Below are 27,624 nucleotides of genomic sequence, written 5' to 3'. Positions count from 1 at the left end.
GTTGATAAACATATCAGTAAATTAGCCTACTATGCCTATTTTCCTTCACTGCTTTCATATGGCTTCATATTTTGAGATAATTCATCACTAAGAGGAAAAGTATTCGTTATACAGGAGAGTTTAATCTGAATAATAACTGGAGCCCACCCAAGATAACCTTGCAGACATTTATTTAACGAACTTGGGATATTCAGAGTACCTTCACAATACTTACTTTGTATATTCACTTATGAAATTTGCTATTAATAACACATGCCAGTTCAAAAATAACAGCAATGTGCATAGCTACAGCAGTGGAAGAAAGGATGAGCTTCACTTTTCTGGATTAAATCTGACTTTGGCGCAGAAAGGGGTGCATTATACTGACAGAAATCTTTGGTCATTTACCAAATAGTATTAATAGTCTGACAGAATGCTCACCAGCATTTAAAAACAAATTGAAAGGGTTTGTGAATGACAGCTCCTACTACTCAATAGATGAATTTTTAGATATGAAGTAGTAATCGAGAAAGAAGAGATTAATTATATTGTGTAAAGAAACATTATGTTGAATTGCCACATTCCACATCGTTATGAAATGTTGTATTCATGATCGATGGAACAAGTATTAATGTAATGCAATACAAGGTAATGTTACTATTCTCTGATTGGTTAGAAAGTGAAGGGGCTGTGGTGTAAGGCATAACCGGTCTCTTTACATCATCTCGTATGTTTAATATTGCGCCCTGATTAGCTGGAGACAAGAGTGGAGTGGGAAGAGAAATGCCATGATGTGTACATTGGAAATAATTTAATTTGAAAATTTTTTCATGTCATTCTAATACTATGCTCTCGTTGGTTGGAGTTTTAAATTTGGTACTAGCTCAATTGACTATTTCCACCACCATGGATTTTTTTAATACTGTGTGTGATTGGCTGGAGATAAAAGAGTATTACACTGTGGTGATAGCCAAGGGAGGGGTAGGGGATTTTAATATGTAAAGGTTTTTTGAGACAGTCACAGTCGAAAAATAGTCAAAATGGCTTCAAAAGGGGATTTTAATTTTCAGCTAAAGTAGTTCGGCTATTCCTGACAATTTGGATTTTTCATTTTTAATACTGCATTTTGATTGGCTGTATGTAAGAAGGAGAGAGGATTTTTAATTACAGTTATTGATTGATTGATTGATGACATTATGAGTTCAAGGTAATCAATGATATCATGCATGGTACAAAATGGTTCAAATGGCTCTGAGCACTATCTGTGGTCTTCAGTCCCCTAGAACTTAGAACTACTTAAACCTAACTAACCTAAGGACATCACACACATCCATGCCCGAGGCAGGATTCGAACCTGCGACCGTAGCGGTCACGCGGTTCCAAACTGAAGCGCCTAGAACCGCACGGCCACACCGGCCGGCTATCATGCATGACCTTCATGATCACGTAAGAGTCACATGTCAGTCAAGGTCAAGGTCAATGTCAAGGGTCGAGGGTCGATGGTGATGGACCCCACTCCTACATGTGGGCAGCCCAAAGACCAAAGGTCAATTTATATCCAAAACGTGCACAGCATTCCTATTTTTCTTCTCTTCGATTCTGTGGAGAACCTATTTATTTCTTCTTTTTCCAAATTTTCCAACAGACCATGACAAACTCTCGAATAATGCTGTGCTTCAGAGGTATATTCACAGAAATTTCTATCTCAGATAGAGACCTATGTTTGATATTACTGTATTTATTTTGCGGGGGATTTTTAGCTTTACTGTGGTAGTTAGCTTCTTATGTCTTTCTTGTTTTGTCATACTTGCATTATTTTCCTTCTGAAGTACCAGAATTCCTTCAATTCGGCTACTACACAATCACCAATTTTGATGTTTCGTTAGGCGAATGAATTAAGTAAACTTTTCATTCCATTCAACATTTCCAGTAATTCTTCATCACTTTCACTGAGGTCAGGAACGTCATTAGTGAATCAGAATTTTAATATAAAAGCTGCATATTTCTTTTCATCCCTTCGTATTCTTCGATATACAAGTTTAAAAATAAAGAAACACTGCCCCTCTTGTATCACATAATTTTAGCCAGGCACTTAGCTCTTGGTCTGCTATTTTTATTGTTCCTTCTTGAGTCAATGACTATGGCTCGTTTTCTGATATAAAATAAACCTTTTTTGTTGTTGACGAAACAGTGTACAGTCGGCTTCTTTTCGTAGATGAAGGCGTTAACTAGCCAGGAACTTCTTCGAAACATATTCTAGCACAAATAAACTGAATGCAGCACAGAAAATTGATCATCAAATCAACATTTGTTCCTGTGATCTTTCGGGTATTGTGCCAGATATTAGCGTCGTAGGTGTACAATATTTTGACATGATTCATTACCTTCATCAGATGCTACCTCAGATTGCTTGTCGAGTGGACGACGCTCTAACCTCAGTTGGCATTCGGAATAGGCCGAGTATTTGAGTATTTGTACCGAAATCGCTCCCCCTACACGGTCGGTTCCAGGCGTCCTGCCGGAATCGAAAACGCACTAAACGGAAAATAGATTGTCAGCGCGCAGAGACAGGCACACCAGACCGGAACCGGAACCCCTACTAAAGCACACAGTAGCATTTGATCGTTAAATTTGACAGAGGAGAAGAAATCACTTTCCGATTAAGTGACTGACCTACTCCTTGGGGTCCGGCCGCGGTGGTCTCGCGGTTCTAAGCGCTCAGTCCGGAACCGTGCGACTGCTACGGTCGCAGGTTCGAACCCTGCCTCGGGCATGGATGTGTGTGGTGTCCTCAGGTTAGTTAGGTTTAAGTAATTCTAAGTTCTAGGGGACTGATGGCCACAGATGTTAAGTCCCATAGTGCTCAGAGCCATTTGAACCATTTTTACTCCTTGGGGTCTCAAATTCAGCAATGCCAAACATCTCAATCTTTCTTTCCTTGTATAGCCTGATCGACACCTCTCTGAGTCTGACCAGGATGCGATATCACATATTCAGGTCTTTGAGTCTGATTGCTGAAGAAAATGTTTGTTGACTACACACAAACTGTTCCCCTGGAATTTAACCAGAGCTTCTCACGTTTGTGCTCTAATTCTTGTAGCTGCAAATGTAGAAAAGGAGACTAGAAGATATTATCTGGTGCTACAACACAAGAGTACTCATGCCCACACGATGATAATATGACCGCCGGCAGTATTGGCCGAGCGGTTCTAGGCGCTTAATTCTGGAACCGCCGGACCGCTACGGTCGCAGGTTCGAATCCTGCCTCGTGCATGGATGTGAGTGATGTCCTTAGGTTAGTTAGGTTTAAGTAGTTCTAAGTTCTAGGGGACTGATGACCACAGATGTTAAGTCCCATAGTGCTCAGAGCTATTTGATAATATTACCTAAGATCCCATTCACCGGCTTTTAAGGCTACGTGGTTCCATATTTCGCGTAATATTCTGACCTAGTGTTTACAGACTTTCACCTTTTATATTCTAAAGCTAATAATTTTAAAGGGAATTTGGAATCACTACAACTTCCACCATAATCTTCAGGGAACCAAAAACTACTCCTCCATTCAGAGATTTAGGTAATGAAGAAGACTATTGATTTATTAAAACTGATTTCTATTTGCTGTAACATGAAGTGAAAACTTTTAGCACAATTAGAAAATAAAACTTAATTCTTTTCAGCCTAAAAACTATTTACCAAATTTCATTGCAAAAGTAATTATCCCTCTATAGTCGAAACATAGTGTAGTTGAGATACATATGCAAACTTCTTTTTTCCGTAATTTTTTAGTTTGATTTTACAATGGATACAAGTGCATATTTGGCCTATTTGGTGAATAACTTTCATATTTCCTGAGGCACTGCTGACGTCGCATATTTTCATTAAAGTTTTTTTTACGTACTTTTAAAATGTTGTATATAGTAAAATGGACGATTTTATTAGCATAAATTGACTCGAACATTTAATTGAAACGTTGTAGGCTTAGGCATTATACATAGCGTAGACAAGAGTCAGTCATATTGGGCAAAGCGCGAGAAACTTCAAAACGAGGTTTAGACAATATGTTAACATTAGTGAATGCAATCGCTTAGTATTTAGTGCTCATTTAAGAAACTTCAATCATTCTGTTAAGGACAACACTAAAAACATCATCATTCTTCACAAGGCAGGAATAGGTAAATTACTGAACATCCCAAAATAAACGGAGATATACAGGGTGATTCAAAAAGAATACCACAACTTTAGGAATTTAAAACTCTGCAACGACAAAAGGCAGAGCTAAGCACTATCTGTCGGCGAATTAAGGGAGCTATAAAGTTTCATTTAGTTGTACATTTGTTCGCTTGAGGCGCTGTTAACTAGGCGTCAGCGTCAGTTGATGCTAAGACGGCGACCGCTCAACAGAGAGCTTTTTGTGTTATTGAGCACGGCAGAAGTGAGAATCCGCGGGAAACAACTCAGTATGAACGTGACTCGTCTAAGGTGAACGTTTTCTGTGCCATTTCAGCCAATAACGTTTTTGGTTCCTTTTTCTTCGAAGGTGCTACTGTAACTGGACTACAGTATCTGGAGATGTTAGAGAATTGGCTGTTCCCTCAGCTCGAACAAGAAGCACAACAATTCATATTTCAGCAGGATGGAGCGCCACCACATTGGCACTTATCTGTCCGTAACTACCTGAACGTCAACTACCCGAGGCGATGGATCGGCCGCCAGGCAGCCCGTGACAGAGCACTTCATCACTGGCCTCCAAGAAGCCATGATCTTAACCTCTGCGATTTTTTCTTATGGGGGTATGTTAAGGATATGGTGTTTCGGCCACCTCTCCCAGCCACCATTGATGATTTGAAAGGAGAAATAACAGCAGCTATCCAAACCGTTACGCCTGATATGCTACAGAGAGTGTGGAACGAGTTGGAGTATCGGGTTGATATTGCTCGAGTGTCTGGAGGGGGCCATATTGAACATCTCTGAACTTGTTTTTGAGTGAAAAAAAACCTTTTTAAGTACTCTTTGTAATGATGTATAACAGAAGGTTATATTATGTTTCTTACATTAAATACACATTTTTAAAGTTGTGGTATTCTTTTTGAATCACGCTGTACATTCACGTGCTGAAACACCTGAAACTTCCTTGATGAACAGACAGAGCTAAGATACTACGTATCTATAGACAGCTTGACCTTTTAAATTTGACAAGACATGTTGGTTCATCCTTAGATCCAAATACGATTTGACAACCTCTTTACATAGTAGACACAGATGAATTACCTCAATCCTGATCGGTCTACTGATTTGACAGTTAACAGCTGTTTTATCTCTTAATATATATTCTACTCTTATACACATATGTACTAATTGTCCAAGCGTGGTACTAAAACAGAAGTGAGTGCCATCGTAAATGTATCTATAATTAGACTAAATATCCATGGGTCTGTGTTTTCCAGGTCGACAGCAATTTTGATAGCAGATTTTATAATTAACACAGAACACGTTTCATAGGGAAACGCATAATATGTAAGTAACCTGATATTTCTTGTGTTGTGCACACTGACGAGCCGAAACATTGTGACCACTGACCGCCACGAGGTTGTCTGCTGCCTGGTGGCGCTGAGGTCACGTGACGCGGTAAGAGAAGTGTATGAGCGGAGCAGAGACGATAAGTAGCGCAAAATTCGGAAATGCGTCGACTTACGCGATTTTAACAAAAGCCAGACTGTTGGGCCCATTGCCTGGGAGCGAGCATCTCGGAAACGCGATGGTGGTCGGCTGTTGGCATGCTACTGTCGTGACCATCTGTGGAAAGTTGTTAAATTATGCTGAAACCACGAATAGGCGGCAAGAAGTTGGACTTCCATACTTCATCACAGAACATACGGATCGGAGGCTTACCCGCTCTCTAAAGCAGGACAGGCGGCGATCTGTGGCAGATCTGACGACAGAGTACAGTACTGGCGCAGGCACGAGTGTTTTGGAGCACACCAATCAGCGTACAGTGTTGAGCATGCTTTTCCGCAGCAGAAGACCTCTACATGTTCACATGTTGACCCAAAAACATCGTCCACTATGATTATACTGGGCGCCGCATCATCGAGTTTGGACAGAGGTCAGTGGAATCGTGTCACCTGGTCGGGTGAGTCCCATTTATTTTTAAACTAGTTGGATGTTCGTGTCCAGGTACGCCGTCATTCAGACGAACGGCTGTTCGAAACATGCAGTGCCACAGGCGCAGGCCCGTGGGAGCAGTATTATGTTATGGGGGACATTCACCTGGGGTTCCACGGGACCTGCGGTAAAAATCGAAAGCACATGGCTGCTCAGGACTACGTGAACATTATCAGGGACCACTTATAACCCCCTATGCTTGCTGTTTTCCAGCGACAGAATCTTCCAACAGGATAACTGTCTCTGTAACAAGACTAGTATCGTGCTGCAGTGGTTAGCCATTGAAACGTCCCCTTAGAAAAATTATACATGATTGTGTTTAAACTGACACACAATATTTTTAGCGCAACGCAATCTGACTTTCAAAAATCCCTACAAAAGAATGGCCCTGACTAACATTAACCTATACCTTTCACAAATCACTTACCTCACAAAAATCTTCGTTACTCGAACTACTGCAGTACAGCGAGCGCCACTACTGCCAGCTAAATAAAAGATTCAAACTACGGAAGGCACTAACTATTGATAGCCATAGTTAGCAAATGAAAGATTTTAATAGAGAACAAACAATGTATTTACCTTAATAGTATTGAAAAATCATAATATACATAGCAGTTCATGACATCCAGTCTTACAAATTTCAAAACTCCGCCATTTCTCTCCCCACATCCACCACTGCTGGCGGCTCACCTCCAACTGCGCAACGCTACGCGGTGTTCACATCCAGCTGCCCAACACTACAATGGCAGACAACAATGCAAACTAGCCACAGACTGCACACAGCACAGCCAGTGATTTTCACACAGAGCGCTACGTAACGTTGCCAATAAGAAAACATAAACAGCCTACTTACACCATCAAATTCGGATTATCTGAATCCGATAAAACCCAGCTGGTACGCTTACGGGCACCAGCACCACGCCCACAAACTAGTCACCCGTAAATTACGAGAAGTGTATGTATGACCCGTGCGAAGGCATCTGGAGCCAGCAAACCTCTCGAAACCTATGAAATACTTGTCGAATCCATGGCACGCAGAACTAATGTGAATTGCGTTCCAGAAGTGAACCAACACGCTTTTAACTAGGTGGTCATAATGTCTTGACTCATCAGTGAACACAAATATTTTTATGTCATAGATAACGACAAGTACACCTCTCATTGTTTGTCCTCTGTATCAGGTGCCACTCAAGACCGGTACTATGCCTGAATAATAATGTGTCAATCACGTATTTAAAAAAAAATGGTTCAAATGGCTCTGAGCACTATGGGACTCAACATCTTAGGTCATAAGTCCCCTAGAACTTAGAACTACTTAAACCTAACTAACCTAAGGACATCACACACACCCATGCCCGAGGCAGGATTCGAACCTGCGACCGTAGCAGTCCCGCGGTTCCGGACTGCAGCGCCAGAGCCGCTAGACCACCGCGGCTGGCTCAATCACGTATTTCACATGCTGTTCATGGTGTACAGCGAGATACGTCTTAACAAATACTTACAAGCTGCAGAACACCAAATATACGGTACAGGAAATACTGTTCAGTCTTGTTTATGGATCTAACTTCAATATTTTCAGTAAACTGAGCAAATGTCTGTATCAAATTTTCCAGAAAAACTAATTTTCACAGCGGAAAATATGCTGACATCACTTCTCACTATTCGAAATAGAACTATGAATAATTACAGCATGGTGGGACACATGCTGAGGCATCGTCAATTGGCAGATGGATAGAAGTGTGGGGGTAAGCTGTTTGACTACAGTAAGCAGGTTCAAACGGATTCGTGTTGCAGTAGTTTTGCAGGTATGGAGAGGATAGACCTGTGCGAAACGCTGCATCGAACCAATATTTGGATTAAAATTCGCATCAGTAAAGAACGACAATATGAGATATTCGAAGGTGTGGTGTCACAGAACAGGACATTATTCACTAGCGAAAGTCATAAGGAACAGAAGCTAGTTGATACATCCAAATGACGATTCTTCTAGGCAAGTAACGATTTGCATGAAGATGTGGTCCTTGTATTGTATTGTATGGAACTGGGGACCTAGAAACGACGGAGAGGCTTTGTCTCCGCCGTAGCCCGCAGTGGTACACAACCCCACAGCAGTCCACTCACACCACCGCCGCCCCACACCGAACCCAGGATTATTGTTCGGTTCGGCCCTCGGTGCCCCCCCCCCCCCCCCTCCACGGAAACGTCTCACACAAGACGAATGTAATCTCAATGTTTGCGTGGTAGAGTAATTATGGTGTACGTGTACGTGGAGAAAGTGTTTCCGCAACAATCGCTGACATGTGTAACTGAGGCGGAATAAGAGGAACCAGCCCGCATTCGACGAGGCAGATGAAAAACCGCCGAAGAACCACAGACTGGCCGGCACACAGGACCTCGACACTAGTCCGCCGGGCGGATTCGTACCGGGGCCGGCACGCATTCCCACCTGAAAAGCAGTACGTTAGACCGCACGGCTTAGGGCCGATGTGGTCCTTGCCTGTCAAGCTGATACTGGCTTTGCCGAATGCAGAATTTGTGACTCTCTCGCTGATAAATAGGTTGCAGTATATCGTCTAGTATGTCCATTTGTACTTTCTGCAGTCCACGATGGATTTCAGAAGAATGCTGATGTGACGTAAGGCCTTTGTTAATGTATGTTGCGAAGTGGTCCGCCTACGATCACTATGACACATTACTCTTTGCTTACTGGAACTAGTTTGTTGCATGTCTTCTACACAGTTCCTAACAAACAAATTCTGCAGAATACAGTATGACCTTCTAGGGACGCCTAACACACTCCGACTTCACAAACAAGCGATGGCAGCAATATGAACTTATATCCTCTTCTGATGACTTTTATTCGGCTTTCAGTTTCGTTTTAAGTGGCACTGGTGATCAGTGATGTGATTGGTGCGACATCAAAACAATTTGCAAGTGCCCATGCTTAAATCGACATGCGAGATACTGTGCTATAGCAAAATGCTAGTGGTGTTGTAACTTCTCAATAATAATTTACTTATAGCGCCAAGTACTATGTGTGGGATGTATCATCACCTCTGCTTTTCAGCACTCACCTGAGGGTGGCACGTTCCATGGCTGCTCGTCAGCGGTAGTGAACACAGCGTAGATTAAGTACGACACGGCGGCCACCGCAGACGACAGGTAGAAGACGGCATTCCAAGCGGAACGCGTTGGCTGTAGGTACACGTAAAAAAGATTGTGTTTATTTTCTGTGTTATGTTTTAGCATGTGAACATGGGATCTAAAGATATCAAGTAACGCCAAAATGTCAATATCTAGCCGGTTCTTGTTTTTATCTGGTTTTAGTGGTGCTGCCATGGTGACTCTCCCAATATTCATAAATTAATAAAATATAAGCCGCACATATAAATTTTTTTACTAACACGGTACTATATTCCAAACGCATTCATCACAGCCAGTGACAAGTAACACGTCTGTTATACGGAACATGCAAGTGTGATTTAACGAGCATTTCGCTGTGATTTAAGTATATGGCCGAAGGAGTCAGCCTATAGGAATTGTGAAATAAACCGTGTGGTCCAGGACCGCATGCCACAAAGAGGGCAGAGTCACCACGAGATGGGGAAACTCACAGGCGTCTATTGTCTATTGAGGCCTAAGCACTGTAGTGTGCGAGTCGGACAGACGAGAACCTACATCATAGTGAAACCCAGTAGAAGCCTTTTGTGGCCAAGGAGACACAGCAATGTTTAATATGGCGGACCTAAGATCGGCTATAAAGGGAAACATTTATGAAAACTATTAAATTCTATAGTAATGCAGGGAATTAAGGCACAGTAATTTTAATCTGCCATCCTCCATAAATTTTCATGGTGATCCCAATAAGACTTGAATCTTGATCATTTCTGTAATAGTTTAGGATTTAGTGTTAAAGTGAAATTAACAAGCTTTGTAACAGAGATCTGAATACTAAAATCGTAACTCTTTGAACGATCTTAACGATAGACATTTCATATAGAAACGCATCATTAAAATGACAAACGTTGCAAATATCAATTCTGTAACTTTATTTGTTTCAAAGATATAGTAAATTTAAATTGTCAGTATTTACAGTTGACCGTCAGATCATTATTTTCTCCACAAAAAACACATAGAACGATGGCAGCATAACACCTTATTGAATCATTAGGTAATGGAATATTTTTCCAAAGAAACTACCGCACTGGCTGTGTCAATGATTTTTATTAAATCTGCGACCGGTTTCGCACCACTTATCGGTGCTACCTCAGGCAATCTGTACAAAAAATAATATAGTAAGAGCTCATATAAACTATTCAATCCCCCAATTCTGAATTGCCCTGTAGCCAATCTGCACCATTCACGTCCAATATACCGTCATCTGGTGAAAGCGCTAGTTAAAATTTAAAAACCTTTTTTTTTAATTTTTAAAATGATGGCAGCGGCAAAGACAAAGAAAATAAAATTCGTTGCTGAAAAAACTCCCCTAAACGCGAACGGCGAAGAGCGCAAACATTAGCATGAACAAACAGCGGAATTAGGTTCAAATGGCTCTGAGCACTATGGAACTTAACATCTGAGGTCATCAGTCCCCTAGAACTTAGAACTACTTAAACCTGACTAACCTAAGTACATCACACACACACATGCCCGAGGCAGGATTCAAACCTGCGACAGTAGCGGTCGCGCGGTTCCAGACTGTAGCGCCTAGATCCGCTCGGCCACCCCTGCCGGCGCGGAATTAGGGCCGTGTAAACATATGAGAACTTACCGTGCAAGTTGAGAGGAGCCGTGCGTCAGCGGACACGGCCTGACTGACTGGCCGAAACCCGGAAAAAGCTGACGCAGTGGCTTGGCTCAAATGGCTCTGAGCACTATGGGAGTCAACTTCTGAGGTCATCAGTCCCCTAGAACTTAGAACTACTTAAACCTAACTAACCTAAGGACATCACACACATCCATGCCCGAGGCAGGATTCGAACCTGCGACCGTAGCGGTCACGCGGTTCCAGACTGCAGCGCCTTTAGCCGCACGGCCACTTCGGCCGGCGTAAATTGGATCCTCTCATGTATTTTGTTTAGTTCACCTAGGAAAGCGTTACAATCCTGGGAAGAACCGTTATACAGCAAAATTATGTCATCCACATATCTTGCCCAAAAAATTATCCTTTCAGAGTACATGCTTAAGTTGACCGTCATATTACGCTCAAAAGAACGTCATAAAAATGTTGGCAAGGCTGTAAGACAATGGAGATCCCATTGCTAAGCCCTGTTTTTGGATATACCGGGTGATCAAAAAGTCAGTATAAATTTGAAAACTTAATAAAGCACGGAATGATGTAGACAGAGAGGTAAAAATTGACACTCATGCTTGGAATGACAAGGGGTTTTATTAGAACAAAAAAAAAAAAGTTCACAAAATGTCCGACAGATGGCGCTGGATAGCAAAACTGCTACCGTGACGGGTGACAGGTACGCCGATACGTTACAGAATCGCATCATCCCCAGCCTGGCTTATAAACACCTGTTGGAACGTACGATGTTTATGCAGGATGGCGATGTTTATGCAGGAAATCAGACTGAGGCCACCATCGCCTCTTTCATTTACAATTCTTTTGGTTGTAGAATACTTTAGCGTATAAGAATGTTGAAAAGAGCAATGGTCACACCAGAATGAGTCGCCTATTTACAGTTACTTAAATTGTTCTGAGCAACCTTTCAAGTAAAGTCACTTAACTAATTCTGTATCAATGGTCCAAAGAGTAATATCCAAAATCATTAAATAAGTTGAAGGATAGAATTTTGTTAACCGAAGTTGCATAACCTGTCTTGGTAGTAATTACCAAGCCAACTCACAGAAATTGAGAGAGTATTTGCTTTGTAGAATCATCTAGAATGATCAGAAATAGTAATATTCAGAATTAAGTTTAAATTCAACTCAAGCCATTTCACTTTGAAACGAGCCAAAAATTGATTTATTCTTTTGCTCCTTCAGAGCTGGCGACCGTAGTTATAAGTATTTTCAGGAGGATTCGACGGTAAGTCTGCTGCTCTCGTCGTGCTGATAGGATTATCCACTGCTGCTAGCAGTGGTGATTGGATACATAAGCTCACTACCAAGTTAAGTGGGTCAGGTAGGCAGTGTTACCGTGTGAACTGTAGGGCACTGTAGGCCGTGGATCGAACCCGTTCAATCATCACAGCTCTTAGGGAAATAGTCCGGTTAGGAGTGTACTAATCATTAGGTAAATACTGGCGAGTAACGGTCAAAAATGTATACGCAAGTGAATTTAGCAAGGTCCACGTAGCACCTAGTTAATGTGGTGTAATGGCGAGGGTAGGAGTGGAGTAAAAGTGAGCTGAGCTTGTGGCAGCTGTGCTGGATTCAAATATTAACTACGTGAATTCACTACTGCCTCTTACCATTGGGACTGAGCTATTTACAGTTGAAATACGTAGCAGTAAGCGCAAATGCGTGACAGCTACAAGTCCGTATTGGTTTTATACATACGGAATTGGGAAGTGGGTCATTCCGTCAGTGGAGGGGGTTAAAACAACCGAGTCAGTGGAGAACATACCCCATTTACTGATGGAAAGATTCAGCGGTTCGGTCGCACCCTACACGAGTTTGAGCCAAGACTTTTCGACGAAGAGGAACCGCGTGTGAGCCCGAACATCTTTGGGATGTTAGCTCGCTCAAGCAATCCAAATATCGTAAATTTGAAAACCTTGCACCCGGATGTGAATAAAACCTAAATTCTGAAACCGTAAGCTTCGTCACGAATGTTTTATTTAGATGACAAGTGTGTGGAATGATAAATAAGGGTGTTACGGTACGGACGGAGTAAGGAAATTCGGGCTACGGTCTTGCAATTATTGTCCTGAAGGCACGCAGACATTGTCTGGAATTCAGGTACTGAGCGAGGGGGCAAAGCAGTGGTTAGTACGCTCACTATGATTCGCTAGGACGACCTGGATTTAAGTTTTCCACGATTTCACTGACCCGTTCTAGGCAAATGCTGGAATGGTTTCTCCGAATCGGACACTGCCGATTTCCTTTCCCATCCTTTCGATGTCCGCCGAACTTGTGCTCCATCTCCAATGACTGAGCTGTCAGCAGAACATCAAACTCTAATTCTCTTTCCTTCCTTCAAAGCTCGGTTCGTCATATCACACCTCCTCCACGTCGTCATCTTCACCTTCGCACCGCCGCTGTGTCAGTCGTATCCGCTATGGCCTAGCTTCAGCTGGCCGCCATTGCACTCAGGAACCAGTCAGGGCGTTGGCTCCTAGCAGCTTGTATGACCTTCAGGGCCGTTCTCTGACACGAAGGCACGTGGGTCGACGCCACACTGCACACACCTGCGTCTCAAAATGGTTCAAATGGCTCTGAGCACTATGGGATTTAACATGTGGGGTCATCAGTCCCCTAGAACTTAGAACTACTTAAATCTAACTAATCTAAGTACATCACACACATCCATGCCCGAGGCAAGATTTGAACCTGCGACCGTAGCAGTCGCGCGGTTCCGGACTGAAGCTCCTAGAACCGCTCGGCCACAGCGGCCGGCGCACCTACGTCTGTCCCAGCTTGTTGGAATAAAATAGTGTTTTCCGGAACGTCGTCAGTCCAGCCAGAGGGGTTATTGCAGCTCTCGCCAACTGATCGAACATACAACTGCCAGCTGTGGAACCGAATACCATCCTGGCAAACCAGAAGAATGACTCCTACACCGCCCATCGTTGACGTCACAAGGAAGAAAAGGTATAGGATGAAACCCGCCGCTTCTCTGACAGAACCAAGTTGCCTATGAATTTAAAGTTGTCATCCAACTGATGGATTATCACCACCACTCAGTGGGACGTACCAAATGAGTCTATCATTTAAATCTGGAATTTTCGTATAGGCCGCTGATAAGGAACTTCACGCTACGTCCTGTCGCCGTTCAAAAGCTGATGAAGAAAGTTTAATACACCATAAAGATTATAAGCGGCTGAGCGTCGTAATTTAAGGTCCGTTAGCAATTTCAGGTACGGGAAGGGTTTATGCTCCATTTACCTCCTTTAGACGGACCGTTTTTGGTATGAGACTACAGCTATAATCGACATCACAATCGATAACTATGAAGCCAACAGAACACTAATCATACTGCACTATATAGGGTGTATCATATTTGATAGCGTACACCGACACAGGTGAAAGTCTAGCGTAATGGAACCAAAACCATGCCAGTAAACATGGAACCACAGACGAGCCTTCTACAAGATAATTGCGAAGATGTGCATGCCACCGCCACCTGGTCAGTGTAAATGTATTTGAAAAGTAAACTTTTCGGTTAATCTCATCTAAAAGAGCTCGTATTTCACCTATGATCTTTGGTTGGTGGTACACGCGTGATGGGACTCCACCACATTTTGCTTCTCTTGTAAGACGGCACATAATGCTCCAAAATGATCCAAGATGGACAGATCGAAACAGCACTTCCTAAAAAAAAACCAAAAAAAAAAAAACAAAGCCTGTGCACGTTGTGCGTGACATCACAACATGGTGTCGTTGTAGGCAACAGAAGCTTGAACAGAAAATTATGAAAATTCACACTAAAGGCTAGTTACCGTAATGGAGCTCGTTTGTGAGTGTAACTACTATGTGACTAAACGTGAATTGTTTTTGTTTCTTTGTGTACACTAAATTGGACGATGTGTCTGTGTTCAGTCGACTTGCGATCTTCGTGTGCTGGGTCGAACAGGGCCTGTCCTTTGGCCTCCAGTATCACCTGACCTCAACCCTACGGGTTTTGCTGTCTGAGATCAACTCAATTTTACAGCACACCTGCTGAAAAAATTGAAAAACTGGATCTGCGGATTGCACAGCCTTATGGAATTATGAGATGATCTGTAGGCGTTTGAAAGAATTCATAATTCGCTACATAGGTTCAGTCATGGGTGAAGCAGGTGGTAGAGTTAGGTTTATTGATACAATATGGGGGAAATGCAATTAGTCTACAAAAGGTATTGCTTACAACTCAGTTGTGGGATCCAGTCTACAATGCTGGTCAAGTGTATGAGACCAGTACCACATATGACTAACGGGAGATATTGAACGTGTACAGAGAAAGGCAGCACGAATGGTTAAAGGTCTGTTTGACCCGTGGGAGAGTGTCGCGGTTATGCTGAAGAAACTGAACTGGAGAAAGTCTCCTAACAAAGTTTCAAGATGCGGCCTTAAATGATGACTCAAGCATATAACCCTCTATTTATCCCTCACATACGGATCGTGAGGATAAGATTAGAATAATTACTGCACGCACAGACGCATTCAAACCATGATCCTTCTCGCGCTTCACACGTGGATGGAATAAGGAGTACAATGAGACTACCCTGTGCCATGAATTTCTCGGTGGTGTGCAGAGTGTAGATGTAGATGTAGACGTAGAAAAATGTTGTATTGCATCCAAATGCGAGGATGGCAGGTTTTTTCCTTTCCTTCTTTCAGTTATTCCGCTTTATAGAGTTGTCAGCACACCAGTGTCTAGATTTTGGACGAAGCATCTATGAGAATCGATGTTCATTGCTTGAAATTCATTACCAGGCTTGAAGTCAATTACCAGTTTAATAGCTATCATACACCTTGGAAAGATACTAATGACAGCAGCATGTGGACGTATGAAGAGCGTCGGAGTTTCTTTGGTACCCTTCTCCAGCCTCCAGTTTGTAGCAAAGCGCCTTTTGACTGGAGGCTTAAATCATCATCTTTTGCCGTTCTCTGCTCAGGGAGGTAAACGAATTAATTCTGTGTAACCTTTCTATTATGATAATGCTCGTAGTAGTGATCAAGGCAAGCTCACTTACACAGTAAAATGGAAGGCGTGATGTTATGGAACATCCAGCAGAAACTCTTGCCCTGTGTGGGCAGGCATTATGCTGCTCAAATGTAAGCCCAGGATGGCTTGCCTCAAGGGTACAAAACGAGGCGTAGAATATCGTCGATATACCGCTCTACTGTAACGTTGTCGTGGATAAAGACCAAAGGGGTCTTGCTATGCAATGATATGACATCCGATACCAGCATTCCTGGTAGTCGGGCTCTATGGTGGGTGACGGTCAGGTTGGTATCCCATCTCTGTGCAGACAAGTCTTTGCTGATAATCGGGGCTGAGTTCATGGAGGGACTCATCAGTGAAGACAATTATAATCCAGTCAAAGAGACTGCAGGCGGAATGTGCCCGACATCACCGCAAACGGGCTTGTTGGCGTACATATGTCAATGAGAGTCAGCGCAAAGCCTGCCATGAGCTCATCCGCCTTTCTGTAAGCCGCCTATCAATGGTTCTTGTGGTCACAAAAGCACCAGCTGCACGTCGGATCGATGGTAATGACGAATCCGGGACTCTTGAGTGTCTCTTGGAGGAATGCTCAGTCCTCACACTCTGTCGTCTCTCTAGGTCGACCGCTACCTTATTGACGCTGTGTTCGGCCATGGTTGCCCATTCCTCCCAACATCGTCGAATAGTGACATCGTTCCTACTGAAACTTCGACCGATTCGCCGATTACTTCAGCCGGCTTCTTTGAGCCCAACCACAAGTTCTCTCTCAAATGCTGACATCTGCATATGTTCTTCATGAGCCTGTCTGCGAGGCATACTTACTGTCCAACGGAGTATATGGATTGAAGCTTGCAAAGACTTAATGCCCAGGTATTGACATGTCCCCCCCTTACCATCCTTGCCAGTTAGGTGGTGAAACTCAGCTGCAGCTTTACACATTCATCCATTGGCCGACAAAGTTTACGATTTTTCATTTTCCGTCGATACCTGTGTGAAAATCAATTTGTGACAAATTTGCGTAGCTTCTTTATGGTGCGTCCTTTCTTTTTACCTCAGAGTCTGCAGAGGAAAAATTCCAGAAAGCTGCATGGTGTTATACGTAACTAGGGATAATTCGTGTTATTCTGATTCATCTCGGCTTATTGTTTAAAGAATGAAGAAAAAATTACCATTTAACCGTACTGTTGAGCACCTAATAGCAGAGCGCCAAGTTTTGGGCACCTGCCACCGTAGATCAGTGACCACTTCTGTGCTTCGATCTACTTCTGCGAGGCAATGACCATGCCTCCGGTACTGATCACTCTTCAGGAAGATTCAGTACTAGGAACAGAGTCGTCGATGAGACGGAGCAATGTGACAGTGGTACTCCTTCCACATGGTCAGCCACCAGACTGCTGTATTTATACCCCTCGAGGCCAGCCAGCTGGAATCGAACAACTGGGCTATTTTATGATGTCCACTCTGTGCCAGACAACGCCGTCCTGCAGCTGCCGCCACCGTCACCAGACCCCGAACCCTCGACAGCTGTCTGACCATTCAGGCACTTGGCAGCCCTACGCTCTACTGCCACTGTGGGTCAGCGCCACTGAGAAGCAGCAGCCCTCGCAAGTCTTGGGACATGCGCTGAGGACCCGTCCCAAGCTTGTGCTGCTAGGGCCTGATATAGCCTACCGAGACACCTTCTCTGCAGCAGCCGTGGACGTGGTGCCAGTTGGCTCCTTTGGTATCACCAGGGATCTGACACTTCTGCAGTGATATTGTGTAAGCGCTACCACTGATGAGGCCACCGATGTGAGGTCAGCATACTGGGAACCACACTCACCAGGCATCAATACTGGTAGCATTGAAGACTGAATGAAAGTAAGTAAGGAACTACAAGGGGCATCTGTATCCATGTGATGCCTTTGCTGTATCCACATCCATTTCTGGTTTACAGTCTCTCGCCCACACCAAGCTATTCCTACACCCAATAATTTGATGTCACAAGAAGCTACTGAAGATGAAGGTGGACAACGAACGGAAGACAGCAACTGCTCCACGGTTCTGCAACAGGGATGTTCTACCCAATAAAACGAGTGAGTGCCAACTTAAGAATTTACTTGGGCGATGTGGTCATTTTCCCTATCCATTCCTCTTCTTTATTATTTTGGGTATACTATGTACTTTTGGTGGTAGTATGTGAGAAAAATGTCTAGAGAGCTCAGGATGCTATTCGGCGTCTTCTGGAAAAAGTAGTTTTGGTACAAGTAGATAACTTAGAACTGGGCAGTGAAAAGAAAAGTCTGAGAGAGAGAACAGTCACATCGTAATGTACCTGTTCTTAATACTAACACTGTTTTGTTTGTAACACAAGTTTCCGGTAAATTTAGTGTTAAAATCTTTGTGTTTCATTATAATTTGGGTACAGCTGGCAGGCTGGGAAATTGGAGCGATGAACAATAATAAGGATAGCAGGGGCGCTAGGGTTTACGCAGTGTGCCATGAGAAATTAAGGGACAGGCAGTCATTTGATGCCTTTTCACAAGGGTTAGTGTAAAGACATAGAAGGAAAAAATACGTCAAGGTGCTACTGTGATCACTTTTCGGAGTACTTCAGAAACACGAGAAATCTGTGGGAAGTTTCATTAACACATATATACTGACTGAAGATGATAACGCCAGCAAGGCCGTTACAGGAAGCCGGACAGAGAGCACTTGATACATTTTTGTGGGGTCTGCCACCGCAAATGTCACATAGGGTAGTCGTGGAATTACCAAAGAACCTATATGAAGCAGTAGATACTGCAGTGACATTAGCCGAAATTGATGTGCTCAACAAACCATGGGGAAGTATAGCTGAAATGACACTTGGTTTGTAGACTGAGACTTGGGTTGCTGATACAGTCTAACCTGGTATACCATGGCAACTCATAAACTGCTGGAGGTGGAGGTGGTAATCAAGTCGCTCAGGATACTCCAATCAGAGTACATGACGTGAAATTCACCTCAGTTGAAACTTGTCTAATAAACAAAAAGTGTATTTGAGGGAGCACCGGCCTTGCCTCAGTGGTAACACCGGTTTCCTTCAGATCACCAAAATTAAGCGCTGTCGGGTTGGGCTAGCATTTGGATGGGTGCCAGTCCGGGTCTGCAGAGCGCCGTTGGCAAGCAGGGCGTACACAGCCTTTGTGAGGCTTTGTTGGATGTCATTCATGGGTATTGGAATCTGAGATTGATCCCTTAATGGAGGAATAAATTGCATTTCTGCAAGGCAGTATACAGATAGTCCCAAGAGGAATGGTTAGTATTCAAGGATATGAAAGGAACAGTTGTTCGAAACAAAAAGGTATAGCAAAGATGGGCTCTAAAACGCATACCTTAAGAGCTATCAGCACTTCCTCGCCTTTGATGCAGTGAAACAAATCTTTTCTATTGCAGGCTTTTTGCTTTCCATATTCTGAGATGTGGTAGTATGCAGTGAAACAAGAGAAAAATAATCCATACTGGTCCTCCCGAAGTATGGAAAGCAAAGAGCTTGCAATAGAAGAGATTTGTTTCACAGCATCGAAAATGAAAAAGTATTCATAGCTCTTAAGGTATGCGTTTAAGAACCCACGTTTACTAGACTCTTGTTTCGTGTGACAGTTATTGTCATGTCCTCAAATATTGACCAGTCCTCCTGGGACACCTTGTGTGTATCAGTTTTATGTAGTAGCGTTTGTGTTTAACATGGTTGTATGTTAATTTGTAAAGCTCATGAATCAATTTTTAAGACCGAGACATGGTGGAACGACTGGCTGTTAATGTCGACGATATTCTTGAAGCCACTCCGACTTGGGAAGAGTATTACCAGTTATGAAGGGAAGTACTTCTTGCCATGGTAAAAGGAGAAATGAGATTAAAACTGATTAAGACAGAATATATCAAGAAAGCATTAAAATTAAGTAACATTATTAGTGAGCTCGGTATTGGGCTAGAAGAACCTAATTAGGAGATTTTGAAATGTTCCCCAGCCCTAAGCATAAGAAATGATCGAGAGTCATGTTTGATTCCTTTGGTTTTCACTTAACTTTTATTATGACACGGCCAATCCCATGCCTGTCTATGGACAGAAGAATGTGAAGAACCAAAATCTTTTTGAAAGGAAAATTTATTACTTGTTGTTTTCTACTCAAAACATACTTTTTAAAGACACATTGATGGGTAACTGCGGACATGCACCTGAAAAAACTGAATATGATGTTCACTGGAAAAAGCGACAGCTACTACTAAGACTTAAAATTTTGGGTTAAGTTTAACTGAAAAATTTACATTTCTAGAATCCAGCAGAGAATTTACTAAAAACAATAAATATTTCTTCAGAGTTTTAAAGTATAAAAAGCTGACTAGATTGCAATATTTTTTAAAACCTGGGCAGAATGTAACCCCACCCCCCCTCCTTCCCTGGTATTGCGAGGTTTAAGATGGGGGAACGGGCACGTCAATCCTCTCGTTCAAAGAGCTCCGTCTGCGCAGGTCGATGCAGCTGCGCATTGTCATCCACGAAAATTATGTCAGAGCCAAATGCACCCCTAAAAAGACGGACACAGATAAATACTACAAAGTCACAATAACGTTGAGTAGCGAGTGTGCCGTGTTTAAACCTCCCACGTGAATCATCTTAATGATAGAGAATGCTGGACGTATTCTCATATGGTGAAACATTGTGGAATATGACAATTTTGGTGGTCCAGGTAATATGTTGTGGGGAGGTATCATGTCACAGGGGCGTACTGATTTCCAAATCTTCGGGCACGGTCCACTCACAGGTCAACGTTATTGTGATAATGTACCCATTCTGCATGTACGTCTTTTTAGGGCCCTGATGTCATTTTTATGGACGAAAATGCGCCACCGCATCGAACGGTTCAGGGGGAGGAGCTCTTGGAACGAGATGATATTCAGCAAATGGCCTGGCCTGAATAAATTCCCATGGGGCACTTGTGGTATGAGTTCAGGAGATGACTGCAGCAATTGCAGCACGTCCACGTACAGCAAAGACCATAAAGCAGAGTCAATCGCACTGCGGAGAAATGGAACGCCCTAGAAGAAGGACTCTTTACCAACCTTATGGCCAGCACGGGACAGCATTGTAGGGCATGCACTACCACCTGTGGTGATCACACACCCTATTAAAAACTAAGTCCCGTCTTTTTTAATGTACAGGGGGCCATCACGAATCGTGGTGACGTCACTGTAATAATTGTCTTTGAATCGCTCGTCTCACTGCGTATTTTCTGGACTATACTGTAGCAGTTCTTCCAACTTGGTCCACGTTTAATCGAGCTATGTTACTTGGCAGTGAAATATCATGTGAAAGTTACTTATGTCCTTAACTTTTGCACACCAGTGCAGAAGTTATAATCTAATGAACAAGCTTCGAAATGCCCCGTATATATTGTTCAACGTAACACCGTAACTACTTACATTGGTGTTGGTGAATGCACCAACGATGTAAGGGATGGCGATGCCCGTTAGATTGGCGAACATGTTGACGATGCCGACGATGGTGCCCGCGTAGTTGGGCGCGATGGCCTGCATGTTGAGGTAGGAGCCCGTGCAGTCTGTGGCGATGAAGAAGCCACTAAGCGCCAACATCACGATGATGACGGTGCTCTCGCAGCCCACCAGTGCCACCACGACCAGTGCGGCTGCGGGCACCAGGGTGCCTAGGCATCAACGGTTGCCGTTACAGAGCTGTACGTCATCACTGATTCTGAAAATTCAAAACACTGTTAAACAAGTGCTATGAGCAGAGATTCTAAGCATCATGGCAGGGAATTATAGACAGGGTGCATATGTAACTTGAGAGCTTCCCCCTACTCAGTTTGCATGGTGTTTGACAAAGCATCTCCAGCGATTGTTGGAGGACCTTGGCGAATAAGTGGGTGACCAACTATTTATAAACAAATTCAATGGGCAACTATTCGGCTGAAGGTTTAGGTCAGGTAAAAATTACTGCTCTAAGACAATTATGTCACACTTAGGGAAGAAGCAATATTTAAATTAAATCAGTTATTACCACAATTGTTACCAGCGTGAAGTTGGTATCTGAAATATAGAAGGGGCAGTGAAATGAAAAAGAGACAGAGGGTAAAAAGTAAGTAAACTGTTCATTGTTTCAAAAGAGTCGTCAAAAACGTTACTGAATTTATCCCACGGTGAGGCAAGACGGTCAATGCCTTCATGGAAAAACGTTTTCAGTTGTTTATGGAACCGTGATTGTACCGAGACGTGCACATCTACGTCCGAAGCAAATCGACAACTACCAGTTTCTTTCACCAGGGTTTCAAAAATATGGATATTGCGAGGGGAGGAATGGGGACTGTATGAAGGACATGTAAGCGCTTCCCAGCGAAAATTCTGCAGAGTACTCGATGCAACAGGCACATCATTTCCAGGATAGTCATGATGACCTTTTCCTTTGACGTTCTGGAACACAGCACCACAGTTAACGCACAGGACGACGTTCTTGATAGCCTTGGACACTGCTGAAAACCCTCAGCCGACTCAACCCTTCTCTGAGGTCAGCGTGGGGCACAATTCCACTGAACGTGGTTTGACCACTTTGGAGTGTAGCATGAGCACAAGTTTTTTTGCGATGTACAGGATGGAACCACGAGGCGTCGTTCAAAAGCATTCGACGAAATTTGAATGTGATATGAAGCAGAAAAGGGTGTTTATATTTCTTCATCCTTCCTGTTTTACGACTTTCTGTGGCATCTTCACAGTGAAGTACAACATTGACAATGGCATGAATACGAGTAACTGGCATAGGGTCCCTACAAGACCCGATACCCCCACCCCAGTTTGGGAACGCCTTCAGTACTACCCGCACATCTATCTTGAGCATTTCAATAATGTCTCTGTACAGAAACATGCGTTCACCAACGCCTATGCACTGGTAGGATAGACAACACTTTCGACACACCTCAGATTTCGCATGTGGGCAGCAGGTGCTAATGTAGGGCTATAGCGTCACGCAGCTGAGACTGTGTCGATTGGGTTGCCTGTCCACCCAGCATGTGGTCGTCAGTGATTGCATATGTGGACGACGTTGCCAAACTGGGCGCTTAAACGGACCCTTTGCTATTTTATTCATGTTCTTGTCAATGTCACAGTCCCTCGTAATCATGTCACAGGAGGGCGTGAAACACGAGATTTGAAAAAGCCTAAAACACTTTCTTATTTATGGACCAAATTCAAATTTTGTCGACTGATTTTAAACGCTCCCTTCTGGTCCCGCAATGTATACCAGAACAAAAAGTGGGGTCGCGCGACAGTCCAGGGGGTCAGATCACATTCCGTGGGGTTGCAACCACATGAAGTCCTGAGAGAAGGGCTGAGTCGTCTGGGGCAAGTGTTAGCAGTTCCTAAGTTATTCAAGAACTTTCCGCTACGGCACATCGCACGGAAAACTATAGTTTTTGACCGGCAATTGTGTGTAAATGAGCCTCCCCATGGGAAGAGGTGGTTTCATTGACACCCTATATACCACCTGCTGAGTCCTTTTCGTATCGATTCCGAGCGGCGGTGCGTCTGAAATGTTTTCGCCGGCCAGGCATCAGAAACCAACGTCATTTTAAAGGCAGGGAGACGCTGTTCTGATCATCAGCGCGAAGGCGTCGAGAGAAAGAGTGAAATATGGTTAACAGGGGAGTGGTTAACGATGGTTAACGACCTTTCCATCGTGTGAAACGTGCACTATGGCGTTGATAAGGTGATGAAATTTGGTGCCATTATGACATCTTTTCCCACCTTACACCTCACGTGAGCTTCAGAGCTCCGGCCTTTCTTTTACTCATGTGTCGACACCTTGCTTTTTGAACCATCGTCTAGCTCGAGGATGACGTCGCAGGGTGCCAGACTTTTGTACCGATACAGAAGAAGATCGTAGGCATCTTCGAGCCAAATTTCTGACTTCTGTGTCACAGGGGAAGAAAGTGGTAGGGTTTCAAAGACGTGTGGCGCAGTGTATATACTGAACACCAGCGCCCATATCATAGTACCTTGAGGTATACCAGAGAATATATTCGCTTTGGAAGATACTTCTCCATTAAGAAAACGACACTGTGTTCTGTTCGATAGAAAGTTTCCAGTCCCTTCGCATATCTGTTCAGATATCCCATAAGTATGTATTTTGGTTATTAGGCGATGGCGTGGAACTGTATCGAAGGTTTTGTGGAAGAGAAAAAATGTGGTATCAATGTGAGCTCTATCTGGTTCCTTCTGGAAATGACCAATTAACAGAGAAAGCTGCGTTTTTAAGATCGGTCCTATGTAGGACTTGTTCGGTTCTCCAGGAAAATCATTATACAGGATTACAATAGTAGAGGACCTCTGTCATTTTCAGTCCAAATAAAGGATTTTCCCCTCATCACCCCTTACCTTCCTCCCCCTAAGGTCAAGATCAGCCACAATCCGTCTCCCACATCCAAGAGGAGATGGATGGTGCTCACTTCCAACGTCTGCTGTAGTCAGGTTAGTATTGTATTTCCCTTCCTCTGCTGTTTTTGTTTGTATCCTGGAACTCTGTTCTCCGAGCCACTTTTATTTGCCCCACCCTGTACAAACCAGACCAATGACAACGGAGAAAAAGAATTCCCCCCCTACCCCCCTCAGGACATTTGACATTTCTAGCACAGACAAAGGAAGCCTCCCATTCCTCCCCACACTACTATGACTTTACAGTCGAAGATAAATCCCTTGTGCTGATAAAATGGCTGGACGTCCAAGTTGACTCACTTGTGTATGTAGTACAGTTGGGCTACTGTGTTTCACTATAATCTCCACCACCGCCAGTCGTGTGTGTAGTGTTTTCAACATTAAGAATGAACGTTTTTGTTATTTAGTCTTATAGTGCAGATGTTTAGCGATTTTAAAATCGAGCACGGGTATTTGGTATCTTACTTAAAAATTTAAGTGGAAACAGCAACATTTTGTGTACAGAATTTGATGTTTAAACAACGTCTGAAAGTCATGCCGTGCCTTACAAAAATGTTCGGTCGCAAGAGATAGTCTCCAGCCAGTGGAGGGACACCACTCGTTTTCCAGCTACCTGCTAACACTTCAGATGTGTGCTTTCAACACCATCAACACACAGGAGAGATGTTTTATTTATTTAAACGTTTAGGGACGTTTTATTTTAGCGTTTAAAACATTATACAGATATTTGTAATGCGGTGTACGTCGGCCCTACACAATGCAACACCAAAACAGAGGGGAGCCTCGACCTTGCTGTACTCGCTGGACAGTGTGTCTAAGGCTTTCGCCCTAACCAAGTTGCCTCCAAACACGTCTCCGACGATAGTCTGGTTGAAGGCATATGCGACACTCATCGGTGAAGAGAACCTGTTTCCAACCCTGAGCGGTCCATTCGGCATGTTGTTGGGAACATCTGTACCTCGCTGCATGGTGTCGTTGTTGCAAAGATGGACCTCGCCATGGACGTCGAGAGTGAAGTTGCACAACACGCAGTCTATTGTGCACAGCTTGAGTCGTAACACGACGCCCTGTGTCTGTACGAAAAGCAATATTCAACATGATGGCGTAGCTGTCAGGGTTCCTCCGAGCCGTGATCCGTAGGTAGCGGTCATCCACTGCAGTAGTAGCCCTTGGGCGACCTGAGTGAGGCATGTCATCGTCAGTTCCTGTCTCTCTGTTGGTTCACTCCGAGACGCCTGGAGACTTCCCTTGTTGAGATTCCTTCCTGGTACAAAGTAACAATGCGGACGCGATCGAACCACGGTATTGACCGTCCAGGCATGGTTCAACTACAGACAACACGAGCCATGTATCTCCTTCCTGGTGGAATGACTGGAAATAACCGGCTGTCGGACCGCCTCCGTCTAATAAGCGTTGGTCATGCATGTTTGTTTACATCTTTGGGCACGTTTAGAGACATCTCTGAACAGCGAAAGGGACTGTGCCTGTGATACAATATCCACAGTCAACGTTTATCTTCAGGAGTTCTGGGAACCGGAGTGATGAAAATCTTTTTTTGATGTGTGTAATTCATCCGATTACAGATCTGTTCACACAAGTAAGTGTTTCCAAATACAGAAATTTTTAAAGCATGTTTGTAAGGCGCTGGATAGTTCTTCTTATCCAAGTACGTTTTATAGAACTCTTCCAAATCAACCTGATTAAATTTCCCTTTTAACTGTGCATAATATTGTATTTCGCAGAATTTCATTTGTAAATGTCTCGGTAGTGAAGTCATGTCTACAGAGAATAGCGTAGCAAACACGGAACAAAGCAGACGATATTTCTCAAAATCTTTAAATCGGTTTTAGAATTCGTATTTCAAGTCAGATATCAAGCATTTAATAGCTGCCGCCAATGTGACGATCGATTGTTTTGATAAAGTAGGAAAATGTGTGAAATTCTTTTCTTCGTAACTGTTGTTCCCAAAGCCCAAGTTTCATTTTCAATGCGGAAATAAGTTCAGTCATGACATTAATTAACTGATCATTTCCTTGGAGTCGAGTATTAACATCATTTAGGTGGCTCGTTATATCGTCCAAGTGGTAGAGCACTTGCCCGCGAAAGGCGAATGTCCCGAGTTCGAGTTTCGGTCCGTCACACAGTTTTAATCTGCCAGTAAGTTTCATATCAGCACACATTCCACTGCAGAGTGAAGATCTTGTTCAGCAAAAACCCCGTTATTTCACATTGAACCCCATGAGCGGGAGGTCGCAAGTTGAAGCTGTAATAAGGCTGATTTGAAAGTGTTTTGTTAGCAATTATTACAGCAGAAATATTAGCTGCTAATGACTCACCATGTGCATCAGGAGGACGACGAAAAATGAGTGTTATGGAGGTGCAGAGATAAATCTTCTATGGGACATATGTATTATACTTCAGAAAATGGACATCGTCGATATTCAAGAAATGTTCAAAACAAACCATTAACTTACACCATGAACACCAAATGAAAAATGGCGTACCATAGTGATCACAAAGGTTCACACCATCAAGATCAAAGGTGGGAATTACAGACCGTGCAGACATCTAGCTAGAAATTCACTTTTTAAGAGTTCATGTAGAATCATATTGGAGTAACGGGGCGATGATAACTGATGAAAGGTGATGGCATGCAACTGAATGCGAAACAGTTTGTCGTGGAGCTTATCGTGAAACTGGCTATGCTTTAAGGCAAAGCTGCAGATAGTGTGATAATATGTTTTATAGGCACGGAAAAGACAAACATCCAGAGCTGAATTTGTCCATGGTTTCAGACGGTATGAATTACACTGTCATACACTTTTATCGAGGGGTAGTTTGCTCTAAAGGAGTATGATTTTTATACGCAGACCAGGAATCAAGAAAAAGCAAGTTATTTGACAAGCTATTGGCCAAAAGCAGTGCTCATACCATAGTAGTAGTTCTCTTATGCCCCTTTTTCCCACTCTTGCTTTCTGTGACATAAATGTTCCCCACAGCCTTTGCAAGATCACGCACAGGAGAAAGAATCGTAAGGGGCAGGTCACCTCCGACTTTTTACAGCATAATAAATAATTTTCCATCCAATTTACCATCCATCTTAACACTCGACGTAATTGCATACAAATGTGTTAAGGTATTGATGTAAGTTGATCTAGATACAACTCTCTTGTTGTTGTTGTTGTGGTCTTAGGTCC

General features: G+C 43.3%; 1 protein-coding gene across 2 annotated transcripts in view; it reads right to left on the bottom strand.

Annotated features, from left to right (window-relative positions):
- LOC126175626 (sialin-like) overlaps window positions 1-27,624 on the bottom strand; it is a 100,428-nt gene that overhangs the window by 26,151 nt on the left and 46,653 nt on the right. Inside the window, exons 6-7 of one of the 2 annotated variants that reach the window (XM_049922510.1) lie at window positions 21,410-21,651; window positions 9,216-9,336 (exon numbers count right to left, since the gene is read on the bottom strand). In XM_049922510.1, the coding sequence (XP_049778467.1) occupies window positions 9,216-9,336; window positions 21,410-21,651 (363 nt within the window). The remainder of the gene's footprint in view (window positions 1-9,215; window positions 9,337-21,409; window positions 21,652-27,624) is intronic. The other variant, XM_049922511.1, reaches the window with a different exon arrangement.

The sequence above is a fragment of the Schistocerca cancellata genome, chromosome 3, assembly GCF_023864275.1.
Source record: "Schistocerca cancellata isolate TAMUIC-IGC-003103 chromosome 3, iqSchCanc2.1, whole genome shotgun sequence".
Taxonomy (NCBI): domain Eukaryota; kingdom Metazoa; phylum Arthropoda; class Insecta; order Orthoptera; family Acrididae; genus Schistocerca; species Schistocerca cancellata.
The sequence above is the reverse complement of the archived record's forward strand: the minus strand, read 5'-3'. Positions and strand labels throughout refer to the sequence as shown.